This window comes from Trichomycterus rosablanca, chromosome 17 (genome assembly GCF_030014385.1).
Source record: "Trichomycterus rosablanca isolate fTriRos1 chromosome 17, fTriRos1.hap1, whole genome shotgun sequence".
Lineage (NCBI taxonomy): Eukaryota > Metazoa > Chordata > Actinopteri > Siluriformes > Trichomycteridae > Trichomycterus > Trichomycterus rosablanca.
The window spans coordinates 10,652,174-10,670,253 of record NC_086004.1 but is presented as its reverse complement, the minus strand read 5'-3'; the positions used below and the strand labels follow the sequence as shown (position 1 = coordinate 10,670,253).

General features: G+C 39.8%; 1 protein-coding gene across 1 annotated transcript in view; it reads right to left on the bottom strand.

The window, feature by feature from the left end:
- Nucleotides 1-18,080, bottom strand: part of pkd1l2b (polycystic kidney disease 1 like 2b) — a 51,838-nt gene that overhangs the window by 1,442 nt on the left and 32,316 nt on the right. Inside the window, exons 8-27 of the mRNA XM_063013398.1 lie at nucleotides 17,442-17,556; nucleotides 15,869-16,000; nucleotides 13,941-14,166; nucleotides 13,672-13,859; nucleotides 13,316-13,546; nucleotides 11,894-11,995; nucleotides 11,621-11,799; nucleotides 10,102-10,248; nucleotides 8,891-9,090; nucleotides 7,140-7,369; nucleotides 5,649-6,227; nucleotides 4,455-4,557; nucleotides 4,224-4,364; nucleotides 3,958-4,143; nucleotides 3,526-3,856; nucleotides 2,333-2,466; nucleotides 2,120-2,241; nucleotides 774-934; nucleotides 483-693; nucleotides 12-113 (exon numbers count right to left, since the gene is read on the bottom strand). Of these exons, the coding sequence (XP_062869468.1) occupies nucleotides 12-113; nucleotides 483-693; nucleotides 774-934; nucleotides 2,120-2,241; nucleotides 2,333-2,466; nucleotides 3,526-3,856; nucleotides 3,958-4,143; nucleotides 4,224-4,364; nucleotides 4,455-4,557; nucleotides 5,649-6,227; nucleotides 7,140-7,369; nucleotides 8,891-9,090; nucleotides 10,102-10,248; nucleotides 11,621-11,799; nucleotides 11,894-11,995; nucleotides 13,316-13,546; nucleotides 13,672-13,859; nucleotides 13,941-14,166; nucleotides 15,869-16,000; nucleotides 17,442-17,556 (3,820 nt within the window). The remainder of the gene's footprint in view (nucleotides 1-11; nucleotides 114-482; nucleotides 694-773; nucleotides 935-2,119; nucleotides 2,242-2,332; nucleotides 2,467-3,525; nucleotides 3,857-3,957; nucleotides 4,144-4,223; nucleotides 4,365-4,454; nucleotides 4,558-5,648; nucleotides 6,228-7,139; nucleotides 7,370-8,890; nucleotides 9,091-10,101; nucleotides 10,249-11,620; nucleotides 11,800-11,893; nucleotides 11,996-13,315; nucleotides 13,547-13,671; nucleotides 13,860-13,940; nucleotides 14,167-15,868; nucleotides 16,001-17,441; nucleotides 17,557-18,080) is intronic.

Genomic DNA, 18,080 nt, shown 5'->3' with positions numbered 1-18,080 from the left:
GCCTTTTCCACCTCATCATAATTAAAGGTGCCAAGCTGCAAGCCAACGACTGCCAAAGCTGCATCCTGAAGAGTCTTGTATGTGTACAACTTCCAACCGAACAGCAGATTGCTCTGTAGGAAACAATGAAGGGGTTTAACAGGTTTAACATTGTGACACAGTGAGTTAAGATGCAAAAATGGCATCGGGGGCATTAGGGATTATACCAAAACACCAGAGGTTTTTATTAATGTGATCAAATCAGTACCAGAGTGCCTGAACACAGTGAATATTTAATTAGGACTTTGCTTTATAATTTAAGGGGTTCATATTAAACAAAACGTGCTTATTTTATGAACTACATGCATACAGGTTAAAACATGCCATATATTATAATTTACATGTAAAATATATATTGGTATTTTTATACCAATACTATGCCTCATCCTTATCACTTAAGTAAGAACTAATATTCTTTAAAAAGTTTATTTTATAATCCTCACCACAACAGAGTATGCTAGGAACATGATGGTTATGACCACAATAAAGCTAGAGATGTCGTTCCAAGCCCGCTGCAGAGTGCAAGTTATCAGGTTCAGTTTCGAGTTGAGTCGCATCAGGTGCCACATTTTCACGGTGGCCAGCAAAATCAGGAAAGCTAGAATATAGCCCAGGACGTCATCTGCTGTGGCCGTATCATAGAAGCTTGGAAAACTAGAGCAGAAGTCACGATGCATTTGTTAAATGATGTGGTGTGCATGTGAAATCGTCATACAAACTTGTACTGTACTTACTGGTCTTTGTGCTCCTGGAAGTACTTTAGGTCCTGGTCTCCCTGAACTGTCCTGTTGATGATCGCCCCTGCGGCACTCCAGCTTAAGAAAATGATGGCCATTTCTAAAAGGTTCAATTTGCTCTTAAAGTAGCTGCATTTCTGCTGCTTTATCCGCTTGGCCTGTTACAGGGATTTCATGAAGGTTCAAATCAACCTAATTAAGGTGTTTTAATCAATAAATCAGTAACACTGAGAAATCACTTAACATTTGTTCTACTTTTATGTACAGCGTGATACACAAGTTGTACAGGCCCAGTTGATTCTATGGTGTCCTACAGTACTAAAGACACATAGTTTTAATTAATGCGATGCACCAGTGTGAGTGGTCTCAACACAAAAACAGTCCAACAGTTAAGGATGCACATCAATATAACCACAAATGCCTTACTCAGAAATTAACATTACAGCTTGTGGACAAAAGTAAGTGGACACCCAACCATAAGCTTGTTGGACATCCGATTCCAAATCTATGGAAATTAATATGGAATTGCACCGCCGTTGCCTCAACAAAAGTCTTCACTCTTTTCTGAGTCTTCCACAACATTAAGGGAATGTTTCTGTAAGAATTGTGCCCATTTATTTGTGAGGTCAGATGTAGATGTTGGGTGAGAAGGCAATCAAAGGATGGTTTGCAATAAACATTTATTGTTACTTTGTGAAGACCACTAGAGTTCCTCTACACCAGACTTTTCAAATGGTGTCTTTATAAACACAGGGGCATAGTCAGACTAAAACATGAAAGAGCCCTTCCTAAACTCTTGGCACACATTTAAAAGCATTTTCCTTATATCAAACAACTGATTTTATATGTTACACCTGCTAGCAATTGGTGAAGCAACAACAGTAAAACTCAATAGGTATGTATGTAGCTTGGGATTGACACTGAAAATGCACTGATATGTGCACCTCACAATGGCTACACACAATGGCTAGGGTACAAGACAGGAATATCCTGGACCTGGCACTGATTCACTGCAAGGTTTCAGCCATCCTTCCCATAATACATAGCCAAAAATGTCTGTGTAGATGCCCAGCCGTCCGATAGCACAGCTGAGATTTTAATCCTGGATCTCAGCAGTACTTTGATCATTGCACAGCCCAAGCATTTAACCATTCATCTTAAGGTAATATGTGTAATTACTTATAAAATGACAAACTAATTATTAGAAAGTTCGTAATTGGTAGAAAAATCAGTTTACAAGCATATTTTGGTTATACTGTTTGGTCATACACATTTGTCAGGACACCAAATCAGGCAAACTGTGTGATCATTTTTATTTAATAAAAATCATTTAGATCACTTACCTGCACAAACATGTAATAGAGAATGAAGAGGAAATAAATGACCTCGGAAGCCACTACATTAACGCCTTCGGTGGCTTGATAAAGCCGTAAATTATGGAGTTCACTGCGATACTGGAATGCTCCTGTGGAAAACAACCTGATATAGAACCTGACATGCTCTTTTAATAATCCACTCCAGTTTTTTTAAACATTAAAGAGTAAACCAGTGCTCACCCACTGCAGTGGTCTCCAGCATCAGGGTGACAATGCAGAAGAGATTGACATTTGCGTTGTACACTGTGAATTCAACAAAGAATGCCCGTGTGTACGTATCCAGCCATGTGTTTTCAAACAGGTCCAGAAGCATGCTGAAGATATTAAGAAACATTATAATTACTTACACATGGTGTGTTGTGTTGTTCTCAATCAAACATGACTTGATGGTAAACCCTAACTTGTGATATAATACTCTGCATACACTGATCAGCCATAACATTAAAACCACCTCCTTGTTTCTACACTCACTGTCCATTTTATCAGCTCCACTTACCATATAGAAGCACTATGCAGTTTTACAATTACTGACTGTAGTTCATCTGTTTCTCTGCATGCTTTGTTAGCCCCCTTTCATGCTATTCTTTAATGGTCAGGACTCTCCCAGGACCACTACAGAGCAGGTATTATTTGGGTGGTGGATCATTCTCAGCCCTGCAGTGACACTGACATGGTGGTGGTGTGTTAGTGTGTGTTGTGCTGGTATGAGTGGATAAGACACAGCAGTGCTTATGGAGTTTTTAAACACCTCATTGTCACTGCTGGACTGAGAATAGTCCACCAACCTAAAATATCCAGCCAACAGCGCCCCGTGGGCAGCGTCCTGTGACCACTGATGAAGGTCTAGAAGATGATCAACTCAAACAGCAGCAATAGATGAGCGACCGTCTCTGACTTAACATCTACAAGGTAGACCAACTAGGTAGGAGTGTCTAATAGAGTGGACAGTGAGTGGACACGGTATTTAAAAACTCCAGCAGCGCTGCTGTGTCTGATCCACTCATACTAGCACAGCACACACTAACACACCACCACCATGTCAGTGTCACTGCAGTGCTGAGAATGATCCACCACCTAAATAATACCTGTTCTGTGGTGGTCCTGTGGGGGTCCTGACCATTGAAGAACAGGTGAAAGCAGGCTAAAAAGGTATGTAGAGAAACAGACGGACTACAGTCAGTAATTGTAGAACTACAAAGTGCTCCTATATGGTAAGTGAAGCTGATAAAATGGACAGTGTGTGTAGAAACAAGAAGGTGGTTTTAATGTTATGGCTGATTGGTGTATACTGGTGCTTTTGTATGTGTTGTAGCTGTATTGTGTTGGAAATAGGCCAAGATGAAGTAGTAATTCTACGCAAAAAAAATGTTCACCTCCTTGCATTGTCTTCGTCGAGCCCCAGGTCCAGTACATATCCTCCACCTCTGTAGAATCCCACATTACCCCAGATAGGGTGCCCCCTGAGTGTGGACTGAGTTTGGTATACCCAGGGCATGAGGAACGGCTGAGATATGTTTACACTTATCGATTGGTTCCAGCCTGTACTATATGAGCCCCTGTCCTCCACATCCCGGGAGTATGGAGCATGACAGTCAGGGATGGAGGGCCTCATGTGGTTGGGAATTTTGCAGGAGTCCTTGCGTACTCTGACCTGCCTGATACGGGCGCTTCCAACTAGCTTTGAGTTTCCATCTGTGATGAAACCTGAGAAGGGAGAAATAAACTAATGACATCTAATTTTAATTAAAAGTGTTGATATTGTGTTTGTACAAATCCAGTGCTTTATAATAAAGTTTGGCCGGTACCTGGATTTACTCCAAAGATGTTGCTAAGAACGCTGGAATTAATCCAATTAAACACGTCTTTGGGGCCCATGCTGTCTGCAATGCCACTGCTAAAGCTCTGCTCAATGTGTTGAGTTAGGAAGTAAGCATTTGGATCTCGCTGACCATATGTGGCCACCAATAGAACACACAGAAACGCTAGATAGACTGCAGAAAACAGATTGTTTACAGTTCAACAACATGCTTGATATTTTTTAAGAATAAAACTGAATGATCATTTGTCTTACTGATAATCTCCCAGATTAATGCAAAGGCTTTCTGATTTTTTATCCGGTTGATTTTCATCTTCTCAATTTCAGAAAGTGGAGGAGGCTGGTAGTAGATGCATGTGCTGTCCCGTCTGGAAATGCGCACATCATCAGGATCATCTGTAGCAAAATCATAGCATTATTCTTGACGTGCTGTATTACCCTGATCATGGAATAAGAAAACGTAAAGTTTTTCGGTTTGGAGGTCACCTGTGTATGTCAACTTCATGTCCTTCAGTAACTGAAAATAATTAATCTCTTCCTCATTAATTGACTTCACAACTAAAGCAAAGAAGACTGCAAATCCTAGCACCTGTCAGTGGAATGTCAAAGCAAAACAGTAAAAAAGGGGTTATGGGAATGAAAAGAAGATGTATTTAAAATTAAATCATATCAAAATACACTGATCAGCCATAACATCTACACTCAGTGTCTATTTTATCAGCTCCACTTACCATGTAGAAGCACTTTGTAGTTCTACAATTACTAACTGTAATCATCTGTTTCTCTGCATGCATTGTTAGCCCCCTTTCATGCTGTTCTTCAATGGTCAGGACTCTCCCAGGACCACCACAGAGTAGGTATTATTTGGGTGGTGGATGATTCTCAGCACTGGTGGTGGTGTGTTAGTGTGTGTTGTGTTGGTATGAGTGGATATAACACAGCAATGCTGATGGAGTTTTTTAACACCACACTGTCACTGCTGGACTGAGAATAGTCCACCAACCAAAAATATTCAGCCAACAGCGCCCCGTGGGCAGTGGGCAGTCCTGTGACCACTGATGAAGATCTAGAACATGATCAACTCAAACAGCAGCAATAGATGAGCGATCGTCTCTGACTTTACATCTACAAAGTGGACCAACTAGGTAGGAGTGTATAATAGAGTGGACAGACTCCAGCAGCGCTGCTGTGTCTGATCCACTCATACCAGCACAACACAAACTAACACACCACCACCATGTCAGTGTCACTGCAGTGCTGAGAATGATCCAACCACCTAAATAATACCTACTCTGGTCGTGGTAGTGGTCCTGTGGAGGTCCTGACCATTGAAGAACAGAGTGAAAGCAGGCTAAAAATGTATGTAGAGAAACAGATAGACTACAGTCAATAACTATAGAACTTCAAAGTGCTTCTATGGTAAGTGGAGCTGATAAAATGGACAGTGAGTGTAGAAACAATGAGGTGGTTTTAATGTTATGGCTGATCAGTGTAAAGATGCTGGAATTCTTATGGGCGAAATACGAGCTGTACATATAGGATAATCTGGCCCACCCTGAAAATCGATTGTTTAAAACTTATCTTGTACTATCTTTCTGCTAACTTATAAATGGCCATTAAAAATGATTATTTATAAAAAACAAATAAAAAAAACATAATATTTTGTCCGGCATCTCTTACTTTTAAAGGCTGGGTGACGAACAAACTTTCAAAGAAAGACACGCTGATTGAAATGAGCCAGTTGATGGAGCGTTCTTTACCGTAGGTCAGCCCGTACATCATGGTGAAATATGCCGAGACTCCACTACTGGCAAGGACAAGAATCCAGCCCACAAAAACAAACCACCAGGGTAAACCATTCGCACAGCATTTCTTTTTACCCTTATTGTCGTCATCTACTCCGTCGGTTACAACTGGGTCGGGGACGGAGAGGTATGGCTCTAGCACGTGTTTCATCCCCTGAACCTGCATCAGAGTTGTAATGTAGCCCTCTGGCTTAGGAAATGATGAAGGGCCTAGTAGCTTCAGCTGTTTTTCCAGATTCAGGACTTGTTTGTAGAGAAATTTCCGGTACATGGAAAAGCGATCCATCTGAATATCGTCAATGTAAAATCTGCCAACACCAAAGTTCTGCTGACGAATGAAGTCCTCTAGGAGGAACACCAAGGTGATGATGTCTGTTGGTTCTGAATCCAGTGCTGCGTTTGGTGTGGGACAGTGCACAATCTTAGCAAGGTAGCGCAGTATTCTCTTTAAGTCCTGAAAAATATTAATCAAAAATTAGAGATGGCAATATTTTCAGAAAAAAGACAAAAAATATACACTGATGAGGCATAACATTATGTCCTTGTTTCTACACTCACTGTCACATTTTATTAGCTCCACTTACCATGTAAAAGCACTTCTGCCCATCTGTTTCTCTACATACCTTTTAGGCCTGCTTTCACTCTGTTCTTCAGTGGTCAGGACCCCCACAGGACCACTACAGAGCTGGTATTATTTAGGTGGTGGATCATTCTCAGCACTGCAGTGACACTGACATGGTGGTGGTGTGTTAGTGTGTGTTGTGCTGGTATGAGTAGATCAGACACAGCAATGCTGATGGAGTTTTTAATCACCTCACTGTCACTGCTGGACTGAGAATAGTTCACCAACCAAAAATATCCAGTCAACAGCGCCCGTGGGCAGCGTCCTGTGACCACTGATGAAGGTCTAAGATGACCAACTCAAACAGCAGCAATAGATGAGCGATCGTCTCTGACTTTACATCTACAGGGTAGACCAACTAGGTAGGAGTGTCTAATAGAGTGGACAGTGAGTGGACACGGTATTAAAAAACTCCAGCAGCGCTGCTGTGTCTCATCCACTCAGTGTCAGTGTCACTGCAGTGCTAAGAGTGATCCACCACCTAAATAATACCTGCCCTGTAGTGGTCCTGTGGGGGTCCTGACTACTGAAGAACAGGGTGAAAGCAGGCTGAAAAGGTATGTAGAGAAATAGATGGACTACGGTCAGTAATTGTAGAACTACAAAGTGCTTCTTTATGGTAAGTGGAGCTGATAAAATGTGACAGTGTGTGTACTGTAGAAACAGGTGGTTTTAATGTTATGGCTAATCAGTGTATATTCTTCACATGCTACCGGTGATTAATAATAATAATAATCAACTTACTTTAATGATTAGCTCCATAGTCACCTCCTTCTTAATACACAAGTCTAGAAAGTTGTCTGTACATTTTTTTTTTTTTTTAATAGAATCAGACTTGGTCTGCTTCTTTGGTTCACTCTTTTGTCGAGGTCTGGTGAATCTGAAGATGGTTACAATTAAGAGATTGACTGGGAACATTATAATGGAGCTTTGGATGCCAACCATTATTTGCTGCCAATTGAACTTGATACTCCCTAAAGAAGAGAACACACAATATTTTTTACATTTAATTATGAATCTATTTAATCTATTTTTTTAACTTATGTCCTCACCAGAAAAAGTGACATTTTAATGTTCTGATTAAAATGAATGGTCTGATATGCTGATCATTTATTTATAAATACTAATTAGGGTTATTTAATCATGAAAACTTATTTGATCTTTTTTCTTTTTAATTTTTTAATGCATTTTCTCAACTTTTCTCTTGATTTTTATACCCAATTGCTATGGTTCCTCTCTACTGGAGCTGACCCCCGCCCAAACTGAGGAGAATGAGACTGTCACACGTCCCCTCTGACACGTGTGCAGTAGCCTACTGCATTTTTTCACCTGCACGAGGTAAGTTTATATGCCGATCAGCTTTGTGCACGGAGAGCCACACCCTGATCAGCATTATTCCTCGACTTATCAACCAGATGCCATCAACCAGCCAGCAGAGGTCGCAATTTGCTCAGTTATGAAGAGTCCCTATCCGGCTTTCCCTGCCCTATAAACAACAGCCGATTGTTGTTTATGCAGCCACCCAGTCCAGCCGAATGGCAGCTCTGGTGTGCTAGAGTGTTTTACCGCTGCACCACCTGATAATTAATATTAATAATTTACATTTTGAACAGGAGTTCCTAATAGTATGCACCAACATAAGGACACACACAAACACTGGTCAGCCTGTTCATGGGAACACATCTGAACTTAGGGTTTAATGTCAGTGTTGGTAATGTTCTTACATTTATGTTAATAATAATCCACTGGTGCACAGCAGCCTAATAGTTCAGCCCACACTTGTTATAATATCCAGAACACTGTCATATTCAAACCACTGGGCAAAGCGGTCTAAATAATTCTGGAGCAAGACATCCTCAGATATTTATAATGAGCTGTGCCTCAAATTCAATCACATCTGTAATTACAGGTAGGTGGAACAATGATCATTTACCAAGGTCTGGAAAAAGCCCTTACTGTCAATTTATGCTGAAAGGAAACTCAAAAACCACCAAAAATTGGTCTGCCATGTATTAGAAGCTGACGCAACACATGTAACACAATTCAATGTGTAAGTTGATGTAGGTTTATTTTTGACCAAGACGATCAGACGTTATACTGCGCCACTGGAGCATAGACACTTGCTCAAGGACAAAACAGTGGCAAAATTTGATTCCACTCCATTCAAATCAATAGCCCAAAGTCCTACCAACTAAGCCACCACTGACCCAACTACAAAGTCCTCTTAATTCCAACTAGTCCTCAAAAGCAGTATAAGCCCATTTCTTACTTCAGATGTCATGTTTATTACCTTTCATTCAAATGGTGGGAGAGGAATTCTAGGATAATGTTCCTAAGTGTATCACAAGCATTGTAGTTGTTCAGTAATTCAGATAAAATGTACCAGCTTAACTCAGTCCATATTTCTGGGGTTAAGAACCCCGGTTCCTTTACATTGCTAAATTATAACACATACATTACATACTGTACATTACTGTTACTTTGAAAAGCTGTACCTAATTCCGTGTCCTGCTCAGCAGGGCTAGCTGGAATACCCCAGAACATGAGGCTGGTTAGCATGGTGCAGAGGAGCAGAGAGAAACAGCAGGAGAGGCGTTGCACTCGAGTGAAACTGCTATGGGCAGGTCGGTTTAACACAGAGTACCAGATGTGACCATCACACAAGTCCTTCGCTGTCTTTGTGAAAAAGAGATTGCTGGAAAGGGGGAACAAGACTTGATTACCATGCTGCTTTTATGTATTCATTCATTAATATTCACTAATCACTTTCTGGTTGAGATATGATCACTCTAAAGGCTAGAAACACTGTGTGCAGGGTGGAAGGGTGTCTGTACATCACTGGGCATCATACACTCACATACACTGATCAGCCATAACATTAAAACCACCTCCTGGTTTCTACACTCACTGTCCATTTTATCAGCTCCACTTACCATATAGAAGCACTTTATAGTTCTACAATTACTGACTGTAGTCCATCTGTTTCTCTACATACCTTATTAGCCTGCTTTCACCCTGTTCATTAATGGTCAGGATCCCTACAGGACCACCACAGAGCAGGTATTCACAGCAGCGCTGCTGGAGTTTTTAAATACCGTGTCCACTCACTGTCCACTCTATTAGACACTCCTACTTAGTTGGTCCACCTTGTAGATGTAAAGTCAGAGACGATCGCTCATCTATTGCTGCTGTTTGAGTTGGTCATCTTCTAGACCTTCATCAGTGGTCACAGGACGCTGCCCACGGGGCGCTGTTGGCTGGACATTTTTGGTTGTTGGACTATTCTCAGTCCAGCAGTGACAGTGAGGTGTTCAAAAACTCCATCAGCGCTGCTGTGTCTTATTCACTCATACCAGCACAACACGCACTAACACACCACCACCATGTCAGTGTCACTGCAGTGCTGAGAATGATCCACCACCCAAATAATACCTACTCTGTAGTGGTCCTGTGGGGGTCCTGACCACTGAAGAAAAGCATGAAAGGGGGCTAACAAAGCATGCACAGAAAAAGATGGACTACATTCAGTAATTGTAAAACTACAAAGTGCTTCTATATGGTAAGTTTAGCTGATAAAATGGACAGTAAGTGTAGAAACGAGGAGGTGGTTTTAATGTTATGGCTGATCGTTGTAATTACAAGCAGTAAGTGGTCACAGCTAGACCTTATCCCATGCTAGATGTTCCTTATTTTAAGAGGTACTTACTGGAATCCTTTTAAATCTGCCTCTGTTGCTATATAAAACGTTTTGTCCAAGGTGCACTCTCCCATGTCAACCGACAGCCATGAGTTACACAAGAACTGCCATTTCTCTCCTGTCTCCAGATCATAAACCACTACCTTGTTAACATACCTAGTAAAAAGAAATCATTTTTAAATCGTAACAAATACTTTTATACATTTGTACACCAGCTCACCCTCATACCCTGCAGATGTTAATACCAATATTTAAAACAAAATAGACTCAGTTTGAGTATTTAAACACGGACCTTCTATTTACTGAGTGCAAACCAGTGTATTTATTTCCAGGATAAAAAACCCTTAATCTCAAACTAACTCATGATAAGACCTTGGAAATATTTTAATAGGCTGGCTACTCCTGGGAAGATCAACCACCTTTCCATGTTGCTTCTTCCAGATTCCTGGAAACCAGATTCTAACCCTTAATCTCAAGCTAATCTCATGATAAGACCTTGGAGATATTTTGATGGGCTGACCACTTCTGAGTAGATCAACCACTTTTCCATGTTGCTTCTATTTGGAGATAAAATACACCACATGTCCACATGTATGTTCATACTAATTATTAAATTCAGGTGTTTTAGCCACATTGGTGAAAAAAATTAAGTATATAAAATAGGGCAGGTGTAGCCTAGTGGTTAAGGTACTGGACTAGTAACCAAGCCCCACCACTGCCAGGTTGCCACTGTTGGGCCCTTGAGCAAGGCCCTTAACCCTCAATTGCTTAGACAGTATAATGTCACAGTACTGATAGATAGATAGATAGATAGATAGATAGATAGATAGATAGATAGATAGATAGATAGATAGATAGATAGATAGATAGATAGATAGATAGATAGATAGATAGATAGATAGATAGATAGATAGATAGATAGATACTTTAATTATCCCAAAGGAAATTATTGGTAATTATTTATTATTGGTAATTATTTATCCAAAGTCGCTTTGGATAAAAGCGTCTGCTAAATGCCGAAAATGTAAATGTAAAATAAATAATGTCCCTTTTCTGTTCCAGTATGACTGTGACAGTGTCCCTGTGCACAAAAGCAAAATCCTACAGACACCTTTTCACAGGTTTGTTAAAAAGGAACTCTACTGGCCTGCACAGACCCTGAACTTAATCCCACTTAACTTTGGGATGTATTGGACGTTGGACTTAATGCCTGACCTCACCAATGCTATTGTTTTGACTAAATGGGAACAAATCCCCAAGGCATTCTAACACCTTGTGGAAAGCTTTTTAGGAAGATAGAGGCTGTTCTAGCTGCAAAGGGAGAAAGTGGAGGCCAAACACTCTATTAATGACCATGGTTCCAACAAGCTCATGGTCAGTTCTCAACATACTATACAACAGAATCTTATTAAATCGACCTATTAACTTAATTCCTGCATGTTTTAGCCAAAACAACAAATATATCATTTTGGATTGATTGTGAACTCTTAGAATGTTCTAACCAAGATAAATGATCAGTTAATCTTACCAGTCTGGGTATTCACCAGAGTTATCATGCCACAGCCTCACACCCTCCACTTCTCCAACAGAAAAAGGAGTGGTAAGCAGGAACAGATCTACCCCTCCCCTAGTGAACACTTTCTTTTCAGGATCAGTCAGATGATGGGGCTTACTCTCCCAAACTGTGCCTTTTAGCATTAGCGTCACCTGCAGTTGCGAAAGGACGACCACAATCATTTACAAGGCAATTATCCAATGGCAGAACTTCAGTGTTAATTAAAACATTGTTAAGAATACTGACGTTAGATGTGGTGGCAGCTCCACGTCGATACCCAGTGGCGACGGCGACTAAGTAGCGATATTCGGCCAACGGATCATTATCTTCTAGTACTGTGACTTTTACCTTCAACATAATGACAAAACAAAATTAATACATGGTATGATTGATGGTAAATATACACCGATCAGTCATAACATTAAAACCACCTCCTTGTTTCTACACACATTGTCCATTTTATCAGCTCCACTTACCATATAGAAGCACTTTGTAGTTCTACAATTTCTAACTGTAGCCCCCTTTCATGCTGTTCTTCAATGGTCAGGACCCCCAAGGACCACCACAGAGTAGGTTTTATTTGAGTGGTGGATCATTCTCAGCACTGAAGTGACACTGACATGGTGGTGGTGTGTTAGTGTGTGTTGTGCTGGTATGAGTGGATCAGACACAGCAAAGTTGCTGGAGTTTTCAAACACCTCACTGTCACTGCTGGACTGAGAATTGTCCGCCAACCTAAAATATATCCAGCTAACAGCGCCCCGTAGGCAGCGTCCTGTGTCCACTGATAAAGGTCTATAAGATGACCAACTCAAACAGCAGCAATAGATGAGCGATCGTCTCTGATTTTACATCTACAAGGTGGACCAACTAGGTAGGAGTGTCTAATAACATGGTATTAAAAAACTCCAGTAGCACTGCTGTGTCTAATCCACTCATACCAGCACAACACACACTAACACCACCATCTCATTGTCACTGCAGTGCTGAGAATGATTCACCACCTAAACAATACCTGCTCTGTGGTGGCCCTGTGGGGGTCCTGACCCTTAATGAACAGGGTGAAAGCAGGCTAAAAACAGTTTTTAGAGAAACAGATGGACTACAGTCAGTATATGTAGAACTATAAAGTTCTTCTATATTGTAAGTGGAGCTGATAAAATGAACAGTGAGTGTAGAAACAAGGAGGTGGTTTTAATGTTATGGCTGATCAGTGTAGTTCGGCATATTAAGATTGTGTTATTAAACATAAAAATTGTAGTATTGTATTATAAAAGCTGTATAGGTAGATATAAAGCAATATAAAAATATAGCAACATGTTTTCCTGTTCTGACACAAGCTGTCAGGAGCAGTGACCCCTGTGCCAAGTTCTTGCTAGTAATTAATGCCTAATTGACTGAGAAGTGATTTTAAAAGTGATGTCACTTGAACCTGATTACTTAGTTACTTACCTAGTTAAAAATATATTTTACAAGTCTCATATTCTGATAGTAGCTGCTTGTAAATGAACCTTGGCATGGTCTTTATGTTGACCATTAAAAGCTTTTATCATGACTTGGTCTACGGTGTGTTGGGTTTTTGTCTCGTCTTAGTCTCAAATGTTACATTCTTGCCTACACTGATATGTAGAGGAATGACATTTTTGATGTTATATTGCTGGGACCCACCTTGATTTTATCCTGGAGATCTTTCCTGCGTGCCCATATCACTGCTAAAATGTACACCAGGATAATAGCACCAACAAAACACACCACTACAGGATTGTTGGAAAATGTAGAAAAAAGCTCAGCAGTGCGAGACACATCCACAGTGTTGGGCATGACAAAGAAAGAGCTTCCGAAAAATGTCAGATGGGTGCACAGGCACTGAGTGACCTGTGGTGTGCTGCGGGGGCCGACCTGAAAATGAACACCAAAAAGTATTAATTGGATTGACCTCTGCAATTGTGATAAAAATATTCATTTGACTGAAGTTGTAACATAAAAGCATTTAAAAGTAAAATAGCACTCATGACATTACTCACCCTACAGCCAGAGTTACTCCAGTTGGCTTTTTTATCACGCCAAAACTTGCAGTTGACTGCAACAGACGTGACCGAAACTGAAGCATTTGTGGAGTTTATACCTGGTGGGACTACAGGTCTTACCAGAAGATAGTAAACCCCTTCTTTTGATATATAGTTGGAGCCTACCACCCATGTGTACCTCTCCTCTGTGGAAACAATAAAGATAAACATACACAATAGTTCCAATTTCACATTTTTATAATGTCCTGCTTTATAAGAGGAATTACCTTCAGTGCTTCCTGATTGGGGCATCTTTGTTTTGACTAGGTATTTGGTGTCGTTTGGGTGGTATTCAAAGCCCAGAAGTAACACCAGGTCTGTCTTGTATAAGGGCTCCAATTTCAACACTAGAGATGTGCCGGGATTAGACACGTTGATGGCCATAGTACTGTAGTTTCTTAGGTCCAGAAACGTACTGCTTATATTCTCACCATTTAGTCTAGGTAAGAGAATCTGAAAAGAGGCAAAACATGATGTGACTAAAAGCTTTGTTGCTGGATTAGAAGTATGACACATTTTTATTCCGCTTCAAAATTAATTGAATTAAGTTATTTATTTAGCACTCAAATGTACCATTGCTAGCTGCTGATGTTGTGGTCCATAAATGTGTGTATACATTCATATTAAAATATTGAGTATTTATTTATGATAATACATTGAATATACACCGACCAGCCATAACATTAAAACCACCTCCTTGTTTCTACACTTACTGTCCATTTTTTCAGCTCCACTTACCATATAGGAGCACTTTGTAGTTCTACAATTACTGACTGTAGTCCATCTGTTTATCTGCATGCTTTGTTAGCTCCCTTTCATGCTGTTCTTCAATGGCCAGGACCCCCACAAGACTACTACAGAGCAGGTATTATTTAGGTGGTGGATCATTCTCAGCACTGCAGTGACACTGACATGGTGGTGGTGTGTTAGTGTGTGTTGTGCTGGTATGACTGGATAAGACACAGCAATGCTGATGGAGTTTTTAAACACCTCACTGTCACTGCTGGACTGAGAATAGTCCACCAACCAAAAATATCCAGCCAACAGTGCCCCATGGGCAGCGTCCTGTGACCACTGATGAAGGTCTAGAAGATGACCAACTCAAACAGCAGCAATAGATGAGTGATCATCTCTGACTTTACATCTACAAGGTGGACCAACTAGGTACGAGTGTCTAATTGAGTGGACAGTGAGTGGACACAGTATTTAAAAACTCCAGCAGCGCTGCTGTGTCTGATCTACTCATCCCAGCACAACACACACTAACACACCACCACCATGTCAGTGTCACTGCAGTGCTGATAATTATCCACCACCTAAATAATACCTGCTCTGTGGTGGTTCTGTGGGGGTCCTGACCATTGAAGAACAGGGTGAATGCAGGCTAAAAAAGTATGTAGAGAAACAAATGAACTACAGTCAGTAATTGTAGAACTACAAAGTGCTTGTAAATGGTAAGTGGAGCTGATAAAATGGACAGTGAGTGTAGAAACAAGAAGGTGGTTTTAATGTTATGGCTGATCAGTGTACATTCATATTAATATGTTCAAATGAATGTACTTATAATACATTAATATATTAATCTTATTTTTTCAAATGTCTTTCAAAAGACGCTTATTAAAAAGGGGTGACATCATGGAAACAAGCAAAGGTATATTTTGATCATTTCTTTTCAGAGTCTAAGTAAAAAAAATCAATGCCTCTCAAAATAAATTTTTCGATCATTTTTGTCGTTTTAGTTGCATTGAAGGTGGCACGGTGGCTTGGTGGGTAGCACTGTCGCCTCACAGCAAGAAGGTCCTGGGTTCGATCCCCAGGCGGGGCGGTTCGGGTCCTTTCTGTGCAGAGTTTGCATTGTTCTCTCCGTGTGGGTTTCCTCCGGGAGCTCCGGTTTCCTCCCACAGTCCAAAGACGTGCAAGTCCTTGGTGTATGTGTATGTCCATGACATTAAACTTGTGAACTCATGAATCTTGTGTAATGAGTAACCTGTTCTGTCATGAATGTAACCAGTGTGTAAAACATGATGTTAAAATCCTAATAAATAAATAAATAACTGAATTGCAAATGTAAATATGAAAATGAATCACTAATATGATTAAACAAAATGTTATTATTATTTTTTTTAATGCAATATTTGGACATTAGATGTTTTACCTCAATTTCTTCATTAAGGTTTTTTACTGGGATGACTGATCCATTCAAATTGGTGAGAGAGAGACCCCCAACTACTGAACTTATTTCCTCCCCTTCGCTCCATTCGTAAGGATTTACCTTAAGACTCAGCATCTGTAAAAAAAAAAAAAGAAAAAAAAAAAGGGGTTCAGATAAACTGAGCAATTGCTTCTCTTTGCCAGACATTGTGATCTTGTCCTTTTACATTTTTTGTCTCATAAGACCAAAAAAATCATTTTCATCTTGTTGCTAAACTCAATGCAGGCTGCAATATGTCTTTTACTCAACACTGGCTCCCATCCTGCCACTCTAACATAACGTCCTGACTAATGAAGTGCTGCAGAGAGTGTTGTACATTCAACAGGTTCTTCCATCTCTGCACAGGGCTTTTGGAGCACTTTCAGAGTGACCATTGGGTTTTTCTTACTTCCCTGACCAAGACCCTTCCTTACTAGATGCCCAATATGGACAGAAAGCCAACTCTAGGAAGGATCATGGCTGAATCAGGCTTCTTTCACTTCTGCTATGGTCCTGGAAACATTCTAAACCTTAGATATTTTTTTATATCCTTGCACTGATTTATACTGTGCCATAATTTGAATGCAGAGATCCAAAGACAGTTCCTCTTGGTTTTTGTCCTGGCAATGTGGAATAGATTGTGGGCCCTTACAGAGCCAAAAGTGTGTCTTAACGAACTATGCAGACTGAGTTCAAATTGCAACAGGGGGACTCTTAACGAGTTCTAGACACATGTAAAGTGTAATTAAAGTACACAGGATGCACCAGCTCACAATTCGGAGCTCCAATAAAAAGGATCTGAATAATTTTGCAAAAAAGAGACGATAGTTTTTGAATTTGAATTAATTGTAACTAGGGATGTAACGATGCACCACAAGACAGTTAAAAATCGATTCACATGTGTAACAATTCAAATCGGTTTATATGTATAATGAATCGATATTCATTTTAAACAGCAGAGGGCACTGGCGCTATTCACCTCACCTGGTTGATGTCACTACAGGGTTGCCAGGTTCGGAATTTTCCAGGCAGATTTATTTAAGTGAGGATACTTTCTTTATTTGTATTATTCATTTATTTATATAATATGGGATTTGTTTTAAAATTTCATTTCAGTTTTACACAAAAAGGGTGCAGCATTGGTTTGTACCTACCTCAGAAATAAAAGGGCATTCATTTAGATAAATAAAAGATAAGCACAAATACAGTATTTTATTTTATTTTTTAAAGAGAAATAATAAAAGGAAACTTTGTCATAATTTGTCTTTAATTTAATTTTGTTTAAAAAATCGCCTCGCATCGTGGGTAGAGTGTATCGTTACATCCCTAATTGTAACATGACTTCACATTGTCAATATGAGTGATTATGTGTAGACTGCTAAATGTTCATTGACAGATTTCTTTCTTTTTACATTTTCTACCCTACCTTACACTTAACCAATGCTAATATAGACCCATTGTACTTTCAGACAGCTCACAATAAACCCATGAAAAGTCAACTTCATAAAGGTTTCCATGCTCAAAAATGAAAACTTACTCGCACATCCACTTGTGCCGGAAGTAGCTTAGAAAACACAGTGGGAAGCACAAATCCAGCAGATTCATTGTCAATTTTGACTTCATAAGTATCTTTAAAATGAGCTGGTAGCAGCCTAGAAAGAGAAAACAAAGTAAAACAAACGACAGGCTTTAGAGAAAGCCAACATACACCATTTACATTGGGTACATGTTTACCCAGTATTCCAGGGTAAGTTTGCTCACCATCTGCACTATAGTACTACAAAAGACTGGAGCATACAAATAAAAACTCCTATTGAATGACTTTACCAGCTGTGTGCCCTGTCATTAGCCTGTCATAACATGATTATATCTGCTTACATAAAATAATTGAATCACTGAATTATGTATCTTTAAAAATCTTTAAACTCCATACATATATATATATATATATATATATATATATATATATATATATATATATATATACACACACACACACACACACACACCGATCAGCCATAACATTAAAACCACCTCCTTTTTTCTACACGCACTGTCAATTTTATTAGCTCCATTTACCATATAGGAGCACTTTGTGGTTCTACAATTACTGACTGTAGTCCATCTCTTTCTCTACATACCTTTTTAGCCTGCTTTCATGCTGTTCTTCAGTTGT